Source organism: Centruroides sculpturatus, unplaced genomic scaffold (assembly GCF_000671375.1).
Source record: "Centruroides sculpturatus isolate CEXI.00-Female unplaced genomic scaffold, Cexi_2.0 scaffold639, whole genome shotgun sequence".
NCBI classification, from domain to species: domain Eukaryota; kingdom Metazoa; phylum Arthropoda; class Arachnida; order Scorpiones; family Buthidae; genus Centruroides; species Centruroides sculpturatus.
In genome coordinates this window covers 6,016-27,194 of record NW_019384778.1, presented here as the reverse complement: position 1 = coordinate 27,194, position 21,179 = coordinate 6,016, and the positions used below count along the sequence as shown (strand labels likewise).

The 21,179-nt window shown below is 34.8% G+C and overlaps 2 protein-coding genes across 3 annotated transcripts; both read right to left on the bottom strand.

Moving 5' to 3' along the window:
- Nucleotides 1–1,088: 1,088 nt before the first annotated feature.
- On the bottom strand, nucleotides 1,089–13,842 carry LOC111629126 (piggyBac transposable element-derived protein 4-like). Of its 2 annotated transcripts, none has more exons than XM_023372996.1 (2): nucleotides 13,584–13,842; nucleotides 1,089–2,768 (listed from the first exon to the last, which is right to left on the bottom strand). In XM_023372996.1, exon 2 carries the CDS (start codon nucleotides 2,765–2,767, stop codon nucleotides 1,127–1,129), a length of 1,641 nt encoding a protein of 546 aa, XP_023228764.1. In that variant the 5' UTR covers nucleotide 2,768; nucleotides 13,584–13,842; the 3' UTR covers nucleotides 1,089–1,126. The 2 variants fall into 2 exon arrangements, with proteins under 2 accessions (XP_023228764.1, XP_023228763.1); XM_023372995.1 differs by lacking the exon at nucleotides 13,584–13,842 and adding an exon at nucleotides 3,009–3,037.
- Nucleotides 13,843–18,028: 4,186 nt separating this feature from the next.
- On the bottom strand, nucleotides 18,029–20,665 carry LOC111629130 (piggyBac transposable element-derived protein 4-like). The gene is made up of 2 exons (XM_023373001.1): nucleotides 19,712–20,665; nucleotides 18,029–19,550 (listed from the first exon to the last, which is right to left on the bottom strand). The coding sequence occupies exons 1-2, from the start codon at nucleotides 20,331–20,333 to the stop codon at nucleotides 18,493–18,495; spliced, it is 1,680 nt and encodes a 559-aa protein (XP_023228769.1). The 5' UTR covers nucleotides 20,334–20,665; the 3' UTR covers nucleotides 18,029–18,492.
- Nucleotides 20,666–21,179: the final 514 nt, after the last annotated feature.

Genomic DNA, 21,179 nt, shown 5'->3' with positions numbered 1-21,179 from the left:
TAATAGAAACCGCCAAATTGAAGCGAAATTCAAAACGCCACCACTCAACGAGATCAAAAATAAAAATAAGAATATTACGTAAGACGAGATCTATTACCCCCTACCCCTGAGTAAGAAATCGTAAGAAATCCTTGACCCCACCCACCCCAAAATACCTTACGTAATTTATGGACGGCCCCTAAGTGCTACTAATTGTGCGTGTAATTGTACCCCTGGATGCCAACTGCAGTTTTACGAACAGTATTGTCACATCATAATCGTTTTGGCCTATTTAGGTGACATTATTCTCTTTTCTAGCCAATTAAAAGCATCCCATTCTTATGTTAGTACCGTGAACGGTACCTGAAAAATTTATTGTACACGCTTCTGTCAGCTCAACAAGCTTGTATTATGTACGCGTATCGGTAAAATAGTTCTCAATTATCGCGCCACAAAAACATGTACTACTGTAATTGTATGCTCATCTTTGCATATATTATGCACTTTGTTTTCAATCCAATTAAATGCATTGCAGGAACCCATGGATCCCTCAACAACTTTCAACTATCCTATCTTACTTCTTTTCACCTTCACCTTCACTCTTATACAAAATTTACTTCTTCCTTCCTTTTCTGGTTCCGGGGCTATACCAATGAGTGTGACCCGTCACCACCTCCTACGATGTTGGTTGATGTTCCCAGATCGTTTCCATGAGCGTCTGAGGGGAAATCGGATTTCTTACCACATGTGTTCTAATTATCGCAAATACTCAAATATAACACGTTATTTTCGATCATTTGAACTACTACGTATTTGTATAGGTAAAATCAGAGAAAGGTACAGAAAAAAACTTCTATTCGGTATACAATTACGAAATTTCTTGAGGTTATAAACAACGCCCAACAGAGTGTAAATAAACTACCTCCAAGTCAAACTCTGGATCCACTGGAAACAGGATTAAACATATTAAACGTGACAAAACAGAAAAATAAAAATAAATTTAATATTACAAGTTTTAATAAATAGAAATAAAATGTAATGATATAAAATTGCACATATAATTACATATTATAAAAAATAAAAATAAAATATAATATTGTAAGAATATACATGATATAATTACAAAATATAATAAATGAAATTGAAGTTAATAATTTTCTTTAGTATGGTATATTTCGAAACACGGTACTATACACAACGCAACTCCACAATCTTCGCAGTAATACCTGGTTTCTTTCCTCACTTTCTTCCCTTCCTCATTACGTCTATTGCAACATACAACACAGCATCTGGTAGGAGAAGTTTTTTTCTCGGTTGGCGGAATAAAGTCCGGGTAATGTCTTTCTGTAAGTCTACTAGGCAAACTTGATTCTCTCGACCGACCTTGTTTCTTTACCCTCGTTCCAGTGTGATACTCCTCTATTAGCCGTTCAACGAGCTTCATTCTAAACCCTAAATTATCCTTTTCGCCACCATTTTTCTTATACAACACAAATGCATTATACAAACAAATATCTACCAAATGAAAAAATATTTTTTTATACCATTTCTTTCCCCTTTTTCTCATAACCGAATAATCATGGAGATGTTGGTGTAAACGGTCTACACCTCGCATTGTGTGGTTGTAGTCCAACACAACCTGTGGCTTCGATTGTACGCTACCGTCACGCATTTCTTTGTATACTTTTACAGGATTGTGGATTGTAGAGAGTAAAGCAACAGCACTCTTATCCTGCCATTTTAAAATCATTACTTTATCTCTCCGCATTGCTACTATCTCTCCCTTTTCCATATTTTTGTTACGAATTACACCTGGAACACCTTTTCTGTTGGTACGTACTGTTCCGCACAAATCTGTCTGGCACGATATGAGATAATCCGCTAACTGTGGGGAAGTATAATAATTATCCGTTGTTAGACAGTAGCCTTTGCCTAACAACGGATCCGCTAACGATAACACGATTTTGGATGCTATTGGCATTTCTTGGTATTTTTCATTAAAACTAGTACCTTTTCCGGTGTAAATTATAAAATTGTACAAGTAGCCGGATGCAGATTCACATAGCATAAAGAATTTCACATCGAAACGAGACCGTTTCAGAGGAATGTCCTGTTTCCACGAAATACGACCCTTGTAAAGCATAAGACTCTCGTCTACTGATATATCTCTTTCTGGTACATAAAGATGTGAACATTTTTTATTTAAATTTGCTACTATTGGCCAAATGTTATTTATTTTCGAATTGGGATGGGTTGTCCGACGGTAACTGCCATTATTGCTAAAATGTAAATTTTTCTTTATTTGTAAAAATCTGTTTCTTGGCATCAATTTACTAAAAATTGGCGTAAGAAATATTTCATTCCTGGTCCAGTACATCTTTTCATCCGGTTTATGGATAATTCCCTGAATTATACAAATTGTGAGAAATACATAAATATCTTCTGTTATAACGGAATCCCAATGCTTTCTGGATGCTTTTGGTTGTTGCATAGCGTAACGATTAGTTTCTTTAACAATAATATTAACTAAATTAATATCAAAGAATAATCTGAAATATTCTAACGGATCCAACACATCATTTAGAGTAAAGGAACACCCAGGAGTTGCCAGAAAAGGAAACCGCGGAGGAGCAGCAGGAGGATTTTCTGCGTTTATCCTGTACCATTTTTTTGAAGAATCGATGTTTCCATCAAAACTGTCACTAGATTCTAGATCGCTACCGCTTGTGAAGCTTTCGTCAGATTCACTTTCTGATAAATTAGAGCATTCAAATTCGGAATCGGACATTCTGCCAATAAAAGGAAATTATTTGAAAATCTATTTTTTTATATCATTTTATATTACACGAAAGAAAACAATGAAATAATATTCTCCGGGAAAATCCATATAGGTAAAAGTCCATCCTTTATACAGGCCTTTCTAATATTGCTCTCTTAAGACACTTCTCTAGTAGATGTGCCCTAAACAGTGATTTTCGAGGAGACGCGTATACTAAGAGCTATAAGCGAAAACTTCTCGGATTACTTACCAGCGGAAGCCGCCATTGCCTAACCCTTGTTCACATCGCGGAGTAGAACAAAATAGTGTCACGTGACCTCGTTTCGACATCATCCAGTTACGTGGTGATACAGCAAAAAACTCGAGACGACACTTACCACTTACATCACCGTGTGGGTGTATATATATATATATATTGACGAATGGCGTACCTTTCACAACTTGTAATTTTTCATTCATAAAACTACATAATGGACACTAAAACGGCGAAACAATCTTAGCCATGAGCACGCCACGTTGCCTCCTACCGTAAACTACTATTATACAAACACCCGTTGTTGCGTCCGATAGCGAGCTTCCGCCAGAATGTAGAAAGGGCTTCAGAGTTAACCTTTATTGCTAACACGTGACTACTTCTTGGCGTGGACACTTTGACGAACTTTGCTCGAGTTACGCTCAGTGGTGTACCGTAGGGGGGGCGGTAGGGGCGGCACAATTTCACAATAAATAATAATAATATCTTGTAAAAATTTGAAACATCCTAATCTATACTTGCATCGCGCCTACGATAGTGCTATCGTCCGGACAGTCCGGGAATCGGCTCGCCGGTGAACTACAGTAGTAACTTTTTCATTCGAGGAAATCCTGCGAAACCTGATGACCTTTTTTTTCATTTGCGTTCATATACACCACTAATATCCAATAGAACTATTTTAAACATGTCGCTGCCCTACCACCGAATTTTTCATTGCTTGTTCTGTGACAAAACTGAATTTTGGTCATTTAAATTGAAATACCTAAATAAGCGGGAGGCGAAATTTTCCTCCGCCCCGGGCGGCTGACACCCACGGTCCGCCACTGGTTACGCTTCCCTTAACACCGTAACATTCTATTACGACGATTTATTTTTCGAGATTAACTTGTTAAAAGGAGAACAGAATCAAATTCCTTTAAAATTCAGATTAAATGCTTATAACTATAAATTTATTATCTAAATTTATAAGCATATATGTTTTATATAGTCTAACTAATTCTTTTAATTTAAAAATGTAAAGTTATATAACAATAATTTATATGTAAGATGTGGGATCAANTTATAACTATAAATTTATTATCTAAATTTATAAGCATATATGTTTTATATAGTCTAACTAATTCTTTTAATTTAAAAATGTAAAGTTATATAACAATAATTTATATGTAAGATGCGGGATCAATAGGCTACTACATAAAGACTTTTCTGTTTGGAAATGTTTTACTTAAAAAACAATACCTGTAGATGCAACACGCGTCAGAGCAATGTTCACACATCCAGTTTTTTTTTATTCCAGTACCTCGCGGTTCGCAGTTTGAGTAGGTCCAGTTAGACCGCGAGCGACTTTGTTTTAATTTCTTTTATGAATCGCACAAATTTTATTTCTTATCAGACTTTTCAATTAAACACGAAAATATCTGTAGCTTTTAACACCAAACAGTATACAAAAATGGTTCCATGTTGAAAGAAATCGGAAGTAACGTAGTCGACAGAAAATTTCCAACCGCGATGTATTTAAAGAACGAATAACAAAAACTTTCTAGATATTTGGCTGAATTCTTAATGCTTAAATGTAACGAAAACGTTTGTTTGATAAAAGTTTTGTGCTGGAAATCTAAAAAGGTTTGGTTATTCATTTTTAGAAACCCGAACTTAAAAACAAATCGTTAAACTTGGAAATTTCTTCCTACTTCTTCGAGTCGAATAAAGTCGTAATGAAAAACTGATTGTCGCTTAACACGTTCAAAGTCCTAAAAAAAACAGTAAAATCTTATAATTTACTCGAACGCGAGTGTAGCAGCTTTAAATCGCATACACTCGGATTTAATTTTAATATATATATTAAAATTTATTATATTTATTAAATTTATTATAAAAATAGTATATATATGTAGGAATAGGTGATTGAAATAGAGAACTAGAAACGAAAATAATCTTCCAGCGTTCGTAACCGTCTTGATAGAATGATAATGTTCTCGCCTTCGTAACGTCTTTTTGTCCTTTCTTATAACCCCGTTCGCACCGAGCATTTCGATCTAGATTGTGACTAAGGTCGGAGAGAGTTCCGTGGTGCGAACGCTCTCGACCGTTTCAATCTCGACTGAAACGAGGCTAAATCGCGATCGATTGGAGAGAGTTCTCGAAACTAGATCCAGTCATAAGAGAGATCCCACAATCCCACGCGCGCGAGAAAATACAAGATGGCTGCTGAACACGTGTCCGGCTATCGACAGAAAAATAAAAAAGACATCTGGAGAGACGATGACATCTGTCTATTATTAGATATACGGCAAGAAAAAGTATTTATTTCTAACCAAAACTTCCATTTTGTTTGTTGGTGTTCGTGACTTACCGCGTAGTTATGTCAATTTTATCATCGCGTGTAATAGCCGGGTTCTTCTCAAGCGAGTTACCTGTGCGAACAGCACGACGTTCCACTGGCGACAGTCACAATCCAGATTGTGGATAAATGGAGATCGAAGTGAGTCGTGGATTGTGTGCGAACGGGGTATTACTTTCGCGCCGTCACCAACTGTCGTCTCCCTCACTTCTTTCTTTCTACCCCGTTCGCACACAATCCACGACTCACTTCGATCTCCATTTATCCACAATCTGGATTGTGACTGTCGCCAGTGGAACGTCGTGCTGTTCGCACAGGTAACTTGCTTGAGAAGAACCCGGCTATTACACGCGATGATAAAATTGACATAACTACTTGTCCCTCTATCTCGTTCTCCTCGTCTCCCCCGCAACCCCTCGTAAATTTATTGTGTTAACTATTTAGGAATGTTACTCGTTTAAATCCGAAATATATAATGTTTTAAAAATTATTTATTTTTTATTTAATTATTTATTCATTAATTAATTTAATTTATAGAAAATTACTCTTTTAAAAAAGAGATTTTATAGGAAAGAAAATGTTATTAAACTTTTAATATTACTGTTAACGTTCTATTATATTATCAATATATAATTTGATTTTTACATAAACATTTGCAACTCCACTACGTTAAAGTAGTTGTACTCGCAACCTAAACAAACAGACACTGTAGCCATTCTGATTCAGACAGCACAGCAACAGCAAAGCAAACGCAACAGAAACAAACGAAATTTTACGTGTGATGCCTTTTATAGACAAACTGGTGCTTATCAGCCATTTATGAAGTGAGAAATTCTCGCGCTAAAAATTTATCAATCACAGAGTTTCAGATAAATTACGCCTAACAGATCAACCATTTTATAGTGGGCTTTCCAAAAATGATGTCCACACTGGAAAGGAAGGAGGAAGTTATGACAGGTCGGACAAGGAGGGTTTGAGCATTAGTGGATACCCGTTTTATTTCATTAAATTTTATACAGTTTATGCATTTTCGGTTATGGAAACTTGAGAGCAAACTGGGACAAGGCGAGAGAAAGAGTAAAAATTTCAAGAAAAATGACGTAATTTATGGACATCCCCTATATAGTTAATCGGAATTTCGGCCCTTAAGCTTTCCATATCTGGTCTCAGTTTTCATCTGACTCCGTACTAGAGTTTGTTTATTTATTTAATCATACTGGTACAGCCATGATATTTATTTAATCATACTGGTACAGCCATGATATTTATTTAATCATACTGGTACAGCCATTTCCAGCCATGAGGCTGGAAAAAAACATAAAAACTACAAGATTAAACAACACATCCGTTAATACATAACAAATAAATATATACAGCATTAATACATTAAAAATATTAATACAAAAAACTCAAATCCATTCTAAACTTAAGTGGGAGAACTATAAAAAAAACAAAATAAATAACTTATTACTAGAAAACTAGGCTAAATCTTGCCTAGACAATGAAAAATAATCAATTTAATCTCGATTCACAAAACGGATTGTCTCCCAAATATCCAAAGCTAATCGCTGGTTAAATAACAAACTAATTACGCTCTCCAGGGCGCATTTAACATAAAATTACTAACAGTTTTCAATATAAACCTAAAAAAGGGAAAAAAATCAAAATTACCTTAAAACCAACATCATAAGATAAACAATTTAACCTTTTTAATAAAAATAAATACCTTGAAAAACGAATCAGTATCAGAAATTACTTTTTTAAAATTATTAAACGAAAAACAAGTAACATGTACTCGAAATTAACAGAGGACGGACGAACGGATAGACAACCGACAGTAGAAATTTAGTCTACAATTTGAAATAATGTTAATATCCCTAACTTTAAAAATTCTTTTAACTGTTACTAAGATAATTGTTGCTATGGTAACTGTTGACAAGCAATATTCTTTGCGCACACAATTCAAAATTACACTATAAGCCTTCGTTTCAAAACCGGCCCTTTTCAGGGTCATGATTATGAAAAAAAGTTTTTAACTAAGCCCTACGAACGAGTTAGTAATCCCGGAGAGGGGTAGACTCGAAAACAGCATGAATAAAATGATGCATTCTCTTGGTTGTTTTTCGGATATCTAGCTTTAAAAAGAAATTTAGCCAAATATTCGACCATGTGCACTTCCTTTCCGCCCGTGCCGGGTAATGTTTGAGCGAATCTCACGTTTTTAAACGTTTTTTAAAACCGTTTAAATTTTTAAATTTACTTAGCTTATCACTACACACCTTTCTTGTTTTCGAGATAGTTTTATTGAAAACTAATTCTCTCGTTAATCATCGGGCTTAACGAGAGAATTGGAATATTGGAGTTCCAATAAATATGTCCAAATTAAAAAAAAATTGACAACGGAAAAATAAGAAAATAACTGAAAAAATAATATATACAAATACAAATATACAATAAAAAACGTCACAGAGTTATGCATTTTAAACGTTTCTCGTCATAGTTATAGGAATGTAAATATGGTAAACTTAATAGATTGTCAGTCATTTGATTTTTAAAGACACGGAAATTTTCCAAAATTTACAACCTTTCAGTTACTCTTGTTAAACTGGCAAAATTTCTGTCTTTATTAGATATATATTTTGTTCTGATTTTTGTATATTTTCCTTTCTTTCGTCTATTGTTTGTCCCTTGTAGAAATTTCCTTCATAACCCTTCCTACTTGGGTGGTGGTGACTAATCCCTTTAGAACAAAAGAGAGGAATGTGACCCTGAGGGCTGTGTGTATGAACAACGGGCATTCTTTGCTGGGACAGTACAATGATATTGAACATTTTCATTGGATCATGTCAAAACAAGAACTTAATTGGAAAGATGTGCAAAAATCATTCGATCACATTAGTCAACATTTTCCAGATAGCAATATTTCCGAAAATGATCTTTTTAAAAAGTATCATTATTAAAAGAAAATATATTGATAAGGAAAAGGTTAAGTGTTGAGACTATAAAAGCAGTGTTATGTGTAAAATATAATTTAACAAATTCTTACGAAAAATTTTATGACATTTTAAACAACGACAGCAATTTATTAAAAAAATTTCACTCAAATGAGAAATATGTAAAAGAATAAAGAGTTTTTAGAAATTTATAATAGTACATATATTTATTATATTTGTGAATTTTACATATGTTGAAATTTTAAAAAATACAATACAATTTATGCCTTTTTTTGATGATAAAATTTTGTTGCTTTAGAACAATTTTTTTAAAAAAGACAACCCTCCCCCTCCCCTCCCCGTGAATTTTGTCTCTCTTTACCAATGTTAAAATCTGGTCACTTTAGGTTATCCATAAATGATGTCCACACTGGGAGGAAGGGAGGAGTGGAACTTCAATGGACGTCCGTTTTATTTCATTAAATTCTATACAGTTTATGCATTTTATCTATACTAATATTATAAAGAGGTAAAGTTTGTAATTTTGGATGTAGGGGGTAATCTCCAAAACTACTCATCCGATTTCAAAAGTTCTTTCACCAATATTTAGAATGGAACTTCAGGGTGGACGTAGGCTGTATATTACTCCGTAAACATTCATATAAATTAAAAGATATCATCTAGGATTAAGGCTTTTATGTTCAACAGATGGCGCTAACTCCGCGTGTACGGCTACCTAAGTTTGCTTTTCTGTGAGGATGAACTAAAGCAGATCATCTTCTATCTATCTACTGTATATAAATAAAAATGTAACGTTCGTTTGTTCCTACCGATTCCTTTGAAATTTTGACACACCGTTGCATTCGAATACGCACGTATTTTTATATAATATACGTGTCGAAATTCCCCCCCACTGGGGTGGAGATGGACAGGATTAAGGCTTACCGCGAAGAACTCTGCTTCTATTTATACTATTTTATATACGGCTTTTTGCGTTTTTGATTGCCTTTTAATAGGGTACTTCAAGAGAATGTACACTAAGAAGGGATTTTTCGAAATTTTCCCCGCAGGGGAAGTGTTATACATTTATAAGAGATACACTTTGAGCCACAACAACGCGTGGCAGGGTCTGCTAGTTATTCATAAAGTGATAAAGGTTTTGAGGAAGGTTTTGTTGGATGTCCGAAGAGGAGAGGGGGTTACGGAAACTGGAACAATGGAGAAAGATTTCAAGAAAAATACAGTCCCTTACATATTCGAAAATATATACATATAGTTTATGTAATCAAAGAATTATTACTATTATAGATACGTTCAGGTATGTCAGATAGGAAAACAAAACGTCATTCTGGTGCATTTTATCGCAAGCGGAAGAATGAACATAAGGAACATAGAAAACTACAAGGATCCATGCTGATATTCGTAAAGTTAAACGACGCTGATCGGACAGCATCAACAGCCACTTAAGAATTCATTTCAGATAGTAATGACGAAATGGAAGGTAAAAAATCAAATGACAAGTCTAAAATTCGTTTAAAATTGTGTCAAGAAACATCAGTGTTTGAATCGAGCTGTGGCGAGGATAACTTAGAAAATAATAATTCTGTTGAATTGACGACCGAATGTGATGTACTGTACATACAGGGAATCCTTTTAACTAGCCACCAATTATTAACAATCGGTTAATAGAGCTCATAGTGCAGAAGGGACCTACCCATACGAAATTTCTTAAAGATAACAATGGCAGATTTTGTGTGTCACAATATATTACAAAACTCTTAAGTATTGACTCTGCTCCGCCAAATGGCACTACAGAGTACAGAGAGACCCTATCTTAATCTCATTGTACTCTGTAGTGCAATGCCATACTAAGCATCGTATATAATAAATAACGATGATATGAAATACATGTAAAATACATGAATACATGAAATACTGTATGTGGTATACTGTTTAAGAACATTTACAAGCTTAGGAATGCATTTAGGCAAGGCCGCGAACGGAATTTTAACCTCTTAGAAGAATCGAATTAACAGGAAAACGTAAATAAAACTTAAACCGCTTTTATTTTGTAGCTGTTCATTTTCTTCTTAGTCTACTGTATTGTATTTAGTCTATACATATATTGCACATTTTAAACAACTAAACTTTAAAAAATAACGTTTTTTAAGTCACTTTGTTAGAAATAATTATGTGGTGACAAGTCATTTCTCTTCGTCATTGTCATCCTTTGAAATAAAAAAGTATCATATACGGATTTTGAACTAATAGGAAAAGTATCGGGTTGATTTCACTTTCTTGGCTTGGCGGTAGGATTATAACAAACACAGCAACATATAACTTCTTACATGTAAGTCGTGTATTGTCTACCATTTAATACATGTTTGAGAATAGTTTTTAATTATTTTACTTGTTTGCGATATTTAAATAAAAATGTGAGTTTTTTTCCTGCGACTTTTTCCTAGCCAAAATTGTAAATTTTTCGGTTGCCGATATGAAATTTCGTTATGCATTGTTCCCTGAGTGAAGCTTTACCTTACCAAACTAAGATATTAATTACAATATTCATAGGGCTAGTCCATGGTTATATTTTTTATTCCTAATACTTTTAGGTTTTTTAGGTGAAATATAAAGATGTATTGTTTAGTAACTAAATAGTTTTATTCTTGGCATATTGTTATCCGTGTTCTAAACTAGATTTATTATACCAGTCGTAGAGGAATCACACGATATTCAGGAAGTCATCACTTTTTTTTCATTTATACATGGGGATGCCTTAATTTTAACATTGTCAATCGTAAGTTGATTTGTTCACAATAACTATAACTTATTTTACAATATTTGTGTCTTTTACAGGAAAACAGATCTGCAAATTAAAAATTTATATATGAAAATAAGTTGAATACTGCTCAACTCGCTTTAGGTTCGTTTCACGCTCTGCTCAGGTGTAAAATATCATGGTTACGTCATTAAAAGTAATTACGGCCAGGCAGTGCCGGCCCAACGCAAGTTTTAGGATGGAGCGAGATCCTATTATGACGCCCTGGGGTGGAATCCCGCCCACGCACTCAACCCATGCGCGTCTCAACAGATAAGGCCATTCACATACTGGCCACACGCTTGCAATTAAAATACCAAAAAATGAAAAAAAAAATTTTTTTCCTTTAATTTTCTTTACCACTGAGGTGCCCCATAGGACTTAGCGCCTGGAGCGGCTGCTCCGTTTGCCCTATGGTAGGGCCGGCTCTGCGGCCAGGGTTTTTAGAAACGCACCCTAAAGAAGGTCTGTCGAAATAAACGAGGCGAAGTTTAGACGGCGTAAGTACTGTACAAAGGGTTAGTTACAAGTACACACCAATTACATTTTGAAAGGTCTACAAGTTTTATAACGTTATTTTAAAAAAGCTATTTTTCTGTCAATGTATTCTCTACGTTTTGCAGTTTTGCTTAAGAGCAATTCTTGGAAATGTGTAACTTTTTGTTATTTTCTGAGTCTAACAGTAAAAGAAAATGATGCATCTGTGCAGTTTTCGAAATGCAGAGTCTTGGACTTGCATCATGGTGCTTGTAAATGCAAATGTTTATGTAAAAATCAAATTAAATATTAATAATATAATAATAGAACGTTAATAGTAGGCTAATATTAAAAGTTTAATAACATTTTCTTTTCTATAAAATCTCTTTTTTAAAAGAGTAATTTCCAATAAATTAAATTAATTAATTAATTAATAATTAAATAAAAAATGTTATACTATATAATAAATTTTACAATATATATAGAGGGTCAATATATATTTTCGAATTTATTTCTGCTAATAGCTAAATTTCTATTTTCTAAAAAGCATTTCTTTTAAAATTATAAACGTTAAGTATTAAATTTTATGCAGAAACGGATTCTCTTTTATTTATTTATTTTTTTTTAATCATACGACCCTATGGCCATTGGCCTTTTTCAAGGGTCAAAAGAAAAATTAATAACAAAACAGATTACAAAATCTCTTTTTAAAAGAGTAATTTTCTAGAAAGATTTAAAGCTGCTACACTCGCGTTCGAGTAAATTATAAGATTCTACTGTTTTTTTAGGACTTTGAACGTGCTAAGCGACAATCAGTTTTTCATTCCGACTTTATTCGACTCGAAGAAGTAGGAAGAAATTTCCAAGTTTAACGAGTTGTTTTTAGGCTCGCGTTTCTAAAAATGAATAACCAAACCTTTTTAGATTTCCAGCACAAAACTTTTATCAAACAAACGTTTTCGTTACATTTAAGCATTAAGAATCCAGCCAAATTTCTAGAAAGCTTATGTTATTCGTTCTTTTAATACATCCCTGTTGTAAATTTTCTGTCGAACTACGTTACTTCCGATTTCTTTCAATATGGAATAATTTTTGTATACTATTTGGTGTTAAAAGCTACAGATATTTACGTATTTAATTGAAAAGTCTGATAAGAAATAAAACTTCTGGCGATATCTGTTATAATGTAACCAGTGATTATGCTACTACATAATAGAGGGCGCTAACAGATCAGCAGAAATAACTTTGTAAATCGGTAGACCGGACCCAAAATCGGTAGATCTACCGACAATTCGGTAGACGTGGCACCACTGCTCTACGACCTCTTTGCTCTATCACGTGATGCCTGCAAGATATAGTTGACCGGAAACGCGTCAGAGCTGTAGTTCCGTGCCGGATGACGTCGAAAAGAGATCACGTGGCACTATTTGTAAACCTCCGCCGTCCAACATGCTACTCCGCGATGTAAACAAGGTTAAGTAATGGCGGCTTCCATGCAGAGTCGGTGAGTAATCCGATGAGTTTTCGCTTATAGCCAGTAGCGTAGTGTAGTGGGGCGGCCCGCACCGGGCAATACTTTTTAGGGGGCGGCAAAATTACATCTTAGGGGGCAGCAAAATTTCACAATAAATAATAATAATATCTTGTAAAAATTTGAACCATTTCATTTCATATCTTCGTCGCACCTACGATTCGGATCGATTGAAACGAGCACGGAATTTTTCACTATTTAATCTGTGATGAAACAGAATTTTAGTCTTTTAAACTGAGATACCTAAATAAGGGGACGGCGAAATTTTCCTTTGCCCCAGCGGCTGACACCCACGCTACGCCACTGCTTATAGCTCGTATTATACGCATCGACCAGAAAAATTTCTCTCTGTTTAAGGACACGTGTACAAGAGAGGTGTCTTAAGAGAGCAAAATTTAAAAAACCATGTTAAAGGATGGACTTTCATCTAATATTCTCCAGGAAAAATATATTACAATTATTATTCACTTACTTGATGAATACAGAAGTAAATTATTTATAAACTAGCTACTGTAACTGTGTATATCTTCGACGAAGTGGAGAAATATCGACTGTAACTGTTTGTACTGTAGACGAACACTTTGAAATAGCCTCGTTACAATACCCTCGAAAGAAGAACAAAGAGTGAAAAATACTAGGAACAACCCAAGATCCTAGAACAACGGTTCCCAATCTTTTTCGAGTGGCGACCCCTTTTGGCACTTGTGCTGATTAGGGGGTACGGCTATTTGAGAGGTTTTCTTCCATAAAATTAATCAAATCTAGACTAATTTCACTCGAATATTTCCAAAACACGTATAATTTGTTGGAATTGATCGATATAAAATATGCTATGAATAAAAAATTGTCGGAATACTTATCGAGTGTACCCGTTCGAAGACGCCATTGTTTAAGCTTGTTTTCGTCGCGGAGCGTCACATCGGACGGCGGACGCGTACGAAGCGTGTCACGTGACATCTGTCGGTGCTATTTCGGTCACGTGTCTACTCATCTCCGACGTGTTCCTGATAACTTATTCTTTTTGCGAAGAATTCGCTGAACTTTAGAGACATCATTAACAGAAATATTAAAACTTCATTCCATTCTAAATACGGATTAAAATCAACATATAATAACGTATGATAATGCGATAAATAACTAATAATTCTGTTCTACTTTTAAATGGCCTAATCTCTCATGTCGTAAACAAAATTGTATATTTATTTATTTACTTCAAGACATTAGACATCTTATGTTGCATTTGATTAATATTTATTATCATCATAATATATATCATGATAGAATTATTGTCGTTAGCGAGCGGTTTTTCCTTTGTTGCTTCGTATGATAAATAATAATAATAATAAGTCGTTTCTAATTACAATAAAAATCTATAGTACATTATGATCTATCACGTGATGTCTCTAAAGTTCAGCGAATTCTTCGCAAAAAGAATAAGTTATCAGGAACACGCCGGAGATGAGTAGTCACGTGACCGAAATAGCCCCGACAGATGTCACGTGACACGCTTCGTACGCGTCCGCCGTCCGATGTGACGCTCCGCGACGAAAACAAGCTTAAGCAATGGCGTCTTCGAACGAGTACACTCGATAAGTATTCCGACAATTTTTTGTTCATAGCATATTTTATATCGAACATTTCCAACAAATTATAGCCTACGTGTTTTGGAAACATTCGAGTGAAATTAGTCTAGATTTGATTAATTTTATAGAAGAAAACCTCTCAAATAGCCGTACCCCCTAATCATCACAAGTGCCCCCCTTTTTATAAAAGCCAAGTGACCCATCACCCCGATACAATTAAAAAAGGCATTTTTAATAAGGTAATTTAAAAAAACAACGAAATTAGTTTTTTAATCCCTTGCCGCCCACTAATTAATTAATTTAATTTAATTAAGCATAAAAAATACTTAAAACTGAAAAAATCGAAAGAAATGCGTTAATTTTGAAGAAAAAGCTTCAAACTTTATTTTCCATTGTTTCGCCTTTCTACGAAATTTGACACCGATCAGTCATTGTGTTTACAGCTGGATGACATTGAGAACAGCTGGTGTTTGACTTCCCGGGACATTCTCATAACGTCTCAGAACGAGAAGAGTTTAAAGTAGGGTGAGTTCTAGCTGGTCGTATATTTTTAAAAATTTTGAAGAAAAAGCTTCAAACTTTATTTTCCNAAGAGGATCGTATTCCCACGTGAACCTGATCTCAGAATTGAAGTTAGTACCTGAAGATTGGTACAACTATTTAAGAATGAACGAAGAAACGTATTTAAATCTATTATCATTGGTTACACCAATTATAAAAAAACAAGATACTGTAATGCGAGCAGCAATTTCACCACATGAGAGGCAGCAACAGAATGTACACTAAGAAGGGATTTTTTGATATTCCCCCGCGGGGGAGAGACAGGATTAAGGCTTACTCTGAAAAACTTGGCTTCTATTATACTACTGTATTTTAGATGAGGGTTTTTGCGTTTTTGATTGCGTTTTAATTGGGTACGTCAACAGAATGTACACTAAGAAAAAATTTTTCGAAAAATTTTCCCCCACGGGGGAAGTGTTATACATTTATAATAGATACATTTTGAGCCACAACAAGGCGTGGCGGGGTCTGCTAGTACTGTATAAACATATACAAATTACAATATCAGAAAGGATAATCTTAATAATCACCTTGTTAGAATGACAATTAAAATTTAAAACAAATAAAACTATGTCATTTTAACACGGTGATTATTAATTAAAATTATCCTTTCTGATATTGTTCTTGCTCCTGATAAAGTTGACGGCAGTGCTAGAAGAGGGACTAATAATACCGAAACCGGTAGAAATTGGTGGTTGATAGGGAATAAATTGATGTGGCAAATGTTGCTGTTCATACACTAATTTATGCAATAAAGTTAAAAGTTCCCATCTCCGCTTGAAACAAAGTTTCGTTTATTAGCTTTTCGGCAATCAGCATTTGTTGCTTTGGGAATCCACGCAATTTCATTGCAACATTTTTTCCAAAAATATCGAAACGATCATTTTGAACGTGTGGTTTCTTGAAGTGATCTTTCACAGTTAATAAAATTTCGTTAGTCAACGATTCTTGATCCACTCGACTTTGTTTAGAGGGACAACTGCGTCGCGTCTGTACTGAAGTTTCCGAAAGTTCTGTTAAATTATTATCCTGTGTTGCGATTATTGATGGAGTAATAATATCTTCGCTGTTATGATTCTCCTGCGTTGTATTATGCGTAGCGAATTCCTAAAATAACAATTTTATTAGTGTAGTAAAGGAAATTGTCTTTAACATATTATTTCATGTTAATTCTATTAATTTAAAAAATTAAGTTATTTATTATTTTTCTTTTCTTTTTTAGTTTCCACGAACAGAAAGAGAATGGATGAATATAGCGAATCTTTTTGAAGAAAAATGGAATTTCCCGCATTGCCTTGGAGCAATGGATGGANAAAAACATACAAAAAATCAAACGATTTAAAATATTAATACAATTAGGGAAATTATTATATAGATAACCACCTATGGAATTTCGGGACTTTGAGTGTCTATCTGAACTGAGGGGACCGAGACGGCTTCAACGATACCCTACTTTTGGACCGGAGACGAAAAATAATAAAGTTATCATACTTTTTCTGGTGATCGCACGATATAATTGTGCAGTTAATGTTACCTATTGTGAGTAAAATGGCGCTGATTCCAGCAAAGAGAAGAAAGGAAACAGTGGGGACGCACGTTCTGTCCTAATATAACCTATTCTAATAAACTAGCATAATTATTACCAACCAAATTATTAGAATAGGTTAGGTTAAGTTTGAACGTTCGTCCCCATGTTTCCTTTCTTCTCTTGGCTGGAATTAGAGACGAGCCGCCATTTTACTTACCATAAGTAACATTATCCAATTGTGCTTACTTATTAGAGCAATCTAAAGATTGGTGTCACTTTGAATTTCATAGCAATTGGTTTTTGCGACAAGCACATTTATTTGTGGCAAAGATCTTATTTTCACTTTACCGAGTGCCTAGTAGGTAATATGCGGATTACCTAGATACTCTGCACATTACCTAGGTAATTTGAGAAATGGAACAATTTTCACAGCTTTAACGGATCACGCTAGTTAATCTGCAGATTAGCTAGGTAATGTACACATTAACGACTTTCGAGCTTTAGCGATAACATATAGTACATAACAAGTTGGGAAGTAAAAAGGAGTCGGAGTCGGCGGATTTTTTGAAGACTCCAACTCCGGCTATAACACCAAAACTCGACGACTCCGACTCCGACTCCACAGCCCTGCATAACACAAACCGCAACAAGATACGTGCGGTAGAGAACGGCGTATACAAATGGTTGACCTTGAGCGGCTGTTGGTTGATGTTTCCGGATCGTTTCCCCGCGTTTCTTTATGCAGTGAGAGTGTAGCGAAATGACGTCGCGAGCAGTGTTGGCCAATTAGAAACCAGTTTCAGTCTGTTTGCTGTAAAGCGCTTCTCGAGCGCTGCATAAAGAAACGCGGGGTTTCCATGAGCGTCTGAGGGGAAATCGGATTTCTTACCACGTGTTCTAATTATCGCAAATACTCAAATATATCACGTTATTTTCGATCATTTGAACTATCTATTTGTATAGGTCAGTGTTTCTTAACCTCTAACGAATCGTCGCCCCCTTCAACGTAGTATCGCCCCTTCAATAAAACCGTTACGTAGTATCACCCCCTTCAACGTAGTATCGCCCCTTCAATAAAACCGTTACGTAGTATCGCCCTTTACTTCAAAATTCCGATGCCGAGGGCCAAGGCTAACGCCAAATTCATACTGCATTAAATAGACTAGAGACTAGTATAATGTTATTTCTTTAATTATCGTACGATATAACGAATAAAATATCTTATTATTCTTAATATAATATTTTACTATATCGCTCAGAAAATTGTTTTTTGCCCCCCAAAATATAAATTGTTACTAATCGCCCCCTCAACATGGAAAAACGCCCACATGGGGACGATATCGCCCCCGTTGAGAAACACTGGTATAGGTGAAATCAGAGAAAGGTACAGAAAAAACTTCTATTCGGTATACAATTACGAAATTTGTTGAGGTTATAAACAACGTCCAACAGGGTGTAAATAAACTACGTCCAAGTCAAACTCTGGATCCACTGGAAACAGGATTAAACATATTAAACGTGACAAAACAGAAAAATGAAAATAAATTTAATATTATAAAAATAGATTTCACATGATTACAAGTTAAATAAATGGAAATAAAATATAATGTTATAAACTTGCACATATAATTACATAATATAAAAAATAAAATATAATGTTGTAAGAGTATACATGATATAAATACAAAATGTAATAAATGAAATTGAAGTTAATAATTTTCTATAGTATGGTATATTTCGAAACATGGTACTATACACAATGCAACTCCACAATCTTTGCAGTAATACCTGGTTTCTTTCCTCACTTCCTTCCTCACTTTCTTCCTTTCCTCATTACGTCTTTTGCAACATACAGCACAGCGTCTGGTAGGAGAAGTTTTTTTCCCGGTTGGCGGAATAAAGTCCGGGTAATGTCTTTCTGTAAGTCTACTAAGCAAACTTGATTCTCTTGACTGACCTTGTTTCTTTACCCTCGTTTCGGTGTGATACTCCTCTATTAGCCGTTCAACAAGCTTCATTCTAAAACCTAAATTATCCTTTTCGCCACCATTTTTCTTATACAACACAAATGCATTATACAAACAAATATCTATCAAATGAAAAAATATTTTTCTATACCATTTCTTCCCCCTTTTTCTCATAACCGAATAATCATGCAGATGTTGGTCTAAACGGTCTACACCTCCCATTGTGTGGTTGTAATCGAACACAACCTGTGGCTTCGATTGTACACTACCGTCACGCATTTCTTTGTTTACTTTTACAGGATTGTGGAATGTAGAGAGTAAAGTAACAGCTCTCTTATCCTGCCATTTTAAAATCATTACTTTATTTCTCTGCATTGCCACTATCTCTCCCTTTTCCAATTTTTTGTTGTGAATTATATCTGGAACATCTCTTCTGTTGGTACGTACTGTTCCGCACAAATCTGTCTGGCACGATATGAGATAATCCGCTAACTGTGGGGAAGTATAATAATTATCCGTTGTTAGACAGTAGCCTTTGCCTAACAACGGGTCCGCTAACGATAACACGATTTGGGATGCTAGTGGCATTTCTTGGTATTTTTCATTTAAACAAGATCCGCTTCCGGTGTAAATTATAAAATTGTACAAGTAGCCGGATGCAGATTCACATAGCATAAAGAATTTCACACCGAAACGAGACCGTTTCAGAGGAATGTACTGTTTCCACGAAAGACGACCCTTGTAAAGCATGAGACTCTCGTCCACTGATATATCTCTTTCTGGTACATAAAGATGTNAAAATTGTACAAGTAGCCGGATGCAGATTCACATAGCATAAAGAATTTCACACCGAAACGAGACCGTTTCAGAGGAATGTACTGTTTCCACGAAAGACGACCCTTGTAAAGCATGAGACTCTCGTCCACTGATATATCTCTTTCTGGTACATAAAGATGTGAACATTTTTTATTTAAATTTGTTACTATTGGCCAAATTTTATTTATTTTCGGATAGGGATGGGTTGTCGGATCATAATTGTCATTATTGCTAAAATGTAAATTTTTCTTTATTTCAAAAAATCTGTTTTTTGCCATCAATTTACAAAAAATTGGCGTGAGAAATATTTCATTCCTGGTCCAGTACATTTTCTCATGCGGTTTATGGATAATTCCCTGAATTATACAAATTGTGAGAAATACATAAATGTCTTCTGTTGTAACTGGATCCCACTGCCTTATGGATGATTTTGGCTGTTGCATCGCGTAACGATTAGTTTCTTTAACAATAATGTTAATTAAATTAATATCAAAAAATAATCTGAAATATTCTAACGGATCGAACATTTCATCTAGAGTAAAGGAACACCCAGGAGTTGCCAGAAAAGGAAACCGCGGAGGAGCAGCAGGAGGATTTTCTGTGTTTATCTCGCACCATTTTTTTGAAGAATCGATGTTTCCGTTAAAATTGGCATCTAAAAAAACATCTAAATAGCTAGTACTTGTGACACTCTCCTCAGATTCATTGTCTGATAAATTAGATTCACTTTCTGATAAATTAGAGTATTCAAATTCGGAATCGGACATTCTGCCAAAAAGAAATTATTTAAAATTCTATTTTTTTATATCATTTTATATTATACGAAAGAAAACAATGAAATAATATTCTCCGGGAAAATCCACATAGGTAAAAGTCCATCCTTTATACATGGGGAATTTTTTTCTAATTTTGCTCTATTAAGACATTTCTTTTGTAGACATGCTCTAAGCCAGTGTTCCGCAACCGGTGTGCCGCGGTACACTGATGTGCCGTCACATGGTGAAAGGTGTGACGTGAACTTTTACATATTTTGTTAATTTCAAATTTTATTTATATATTTTTATCACAGTTGTTGTGTTTCTTATGCTTGTATTTCATTCTCTGCTGCAGTACTCATGAAATAAGATGATGTTTGTTTATTCTTTATTACAAGCCACGCATTTTTATGTATTCTAAGAAATTATATGTAAAAAAAATTTGCTTACAGGTGTTGATGTCTGTTTAATAACAATAATAATAGGTTAATGGCATTACGTAATTCTATTAATAGTTTTTGAGGGGAATAACATCATACGTTTTTGAGGGGAATAACATTTTGGTGTGCCGTGTTGAAGTCATGGGTGTGCCGCAAGTAGAAAAAGGTTGCGGAACACTGCTCTAAGCAGAGTGATTTTCGAGGCGACGCGTATACTAAGAGCTATAAACGAAAACTTCTCGGATTACTTACCAGCGGAAGCCGCCATTGCCTAACCTTGTTCACATCGCGGAGTAGAACAAAATATTGTCACGTGACCTTGTTTCGACATCATCCAGTCACGTGATACAGCAAAAAACTCGAGGCGACACTTAATCACCGTGTGGGTTTATATAATATATACAGTGAAAACTGCCTA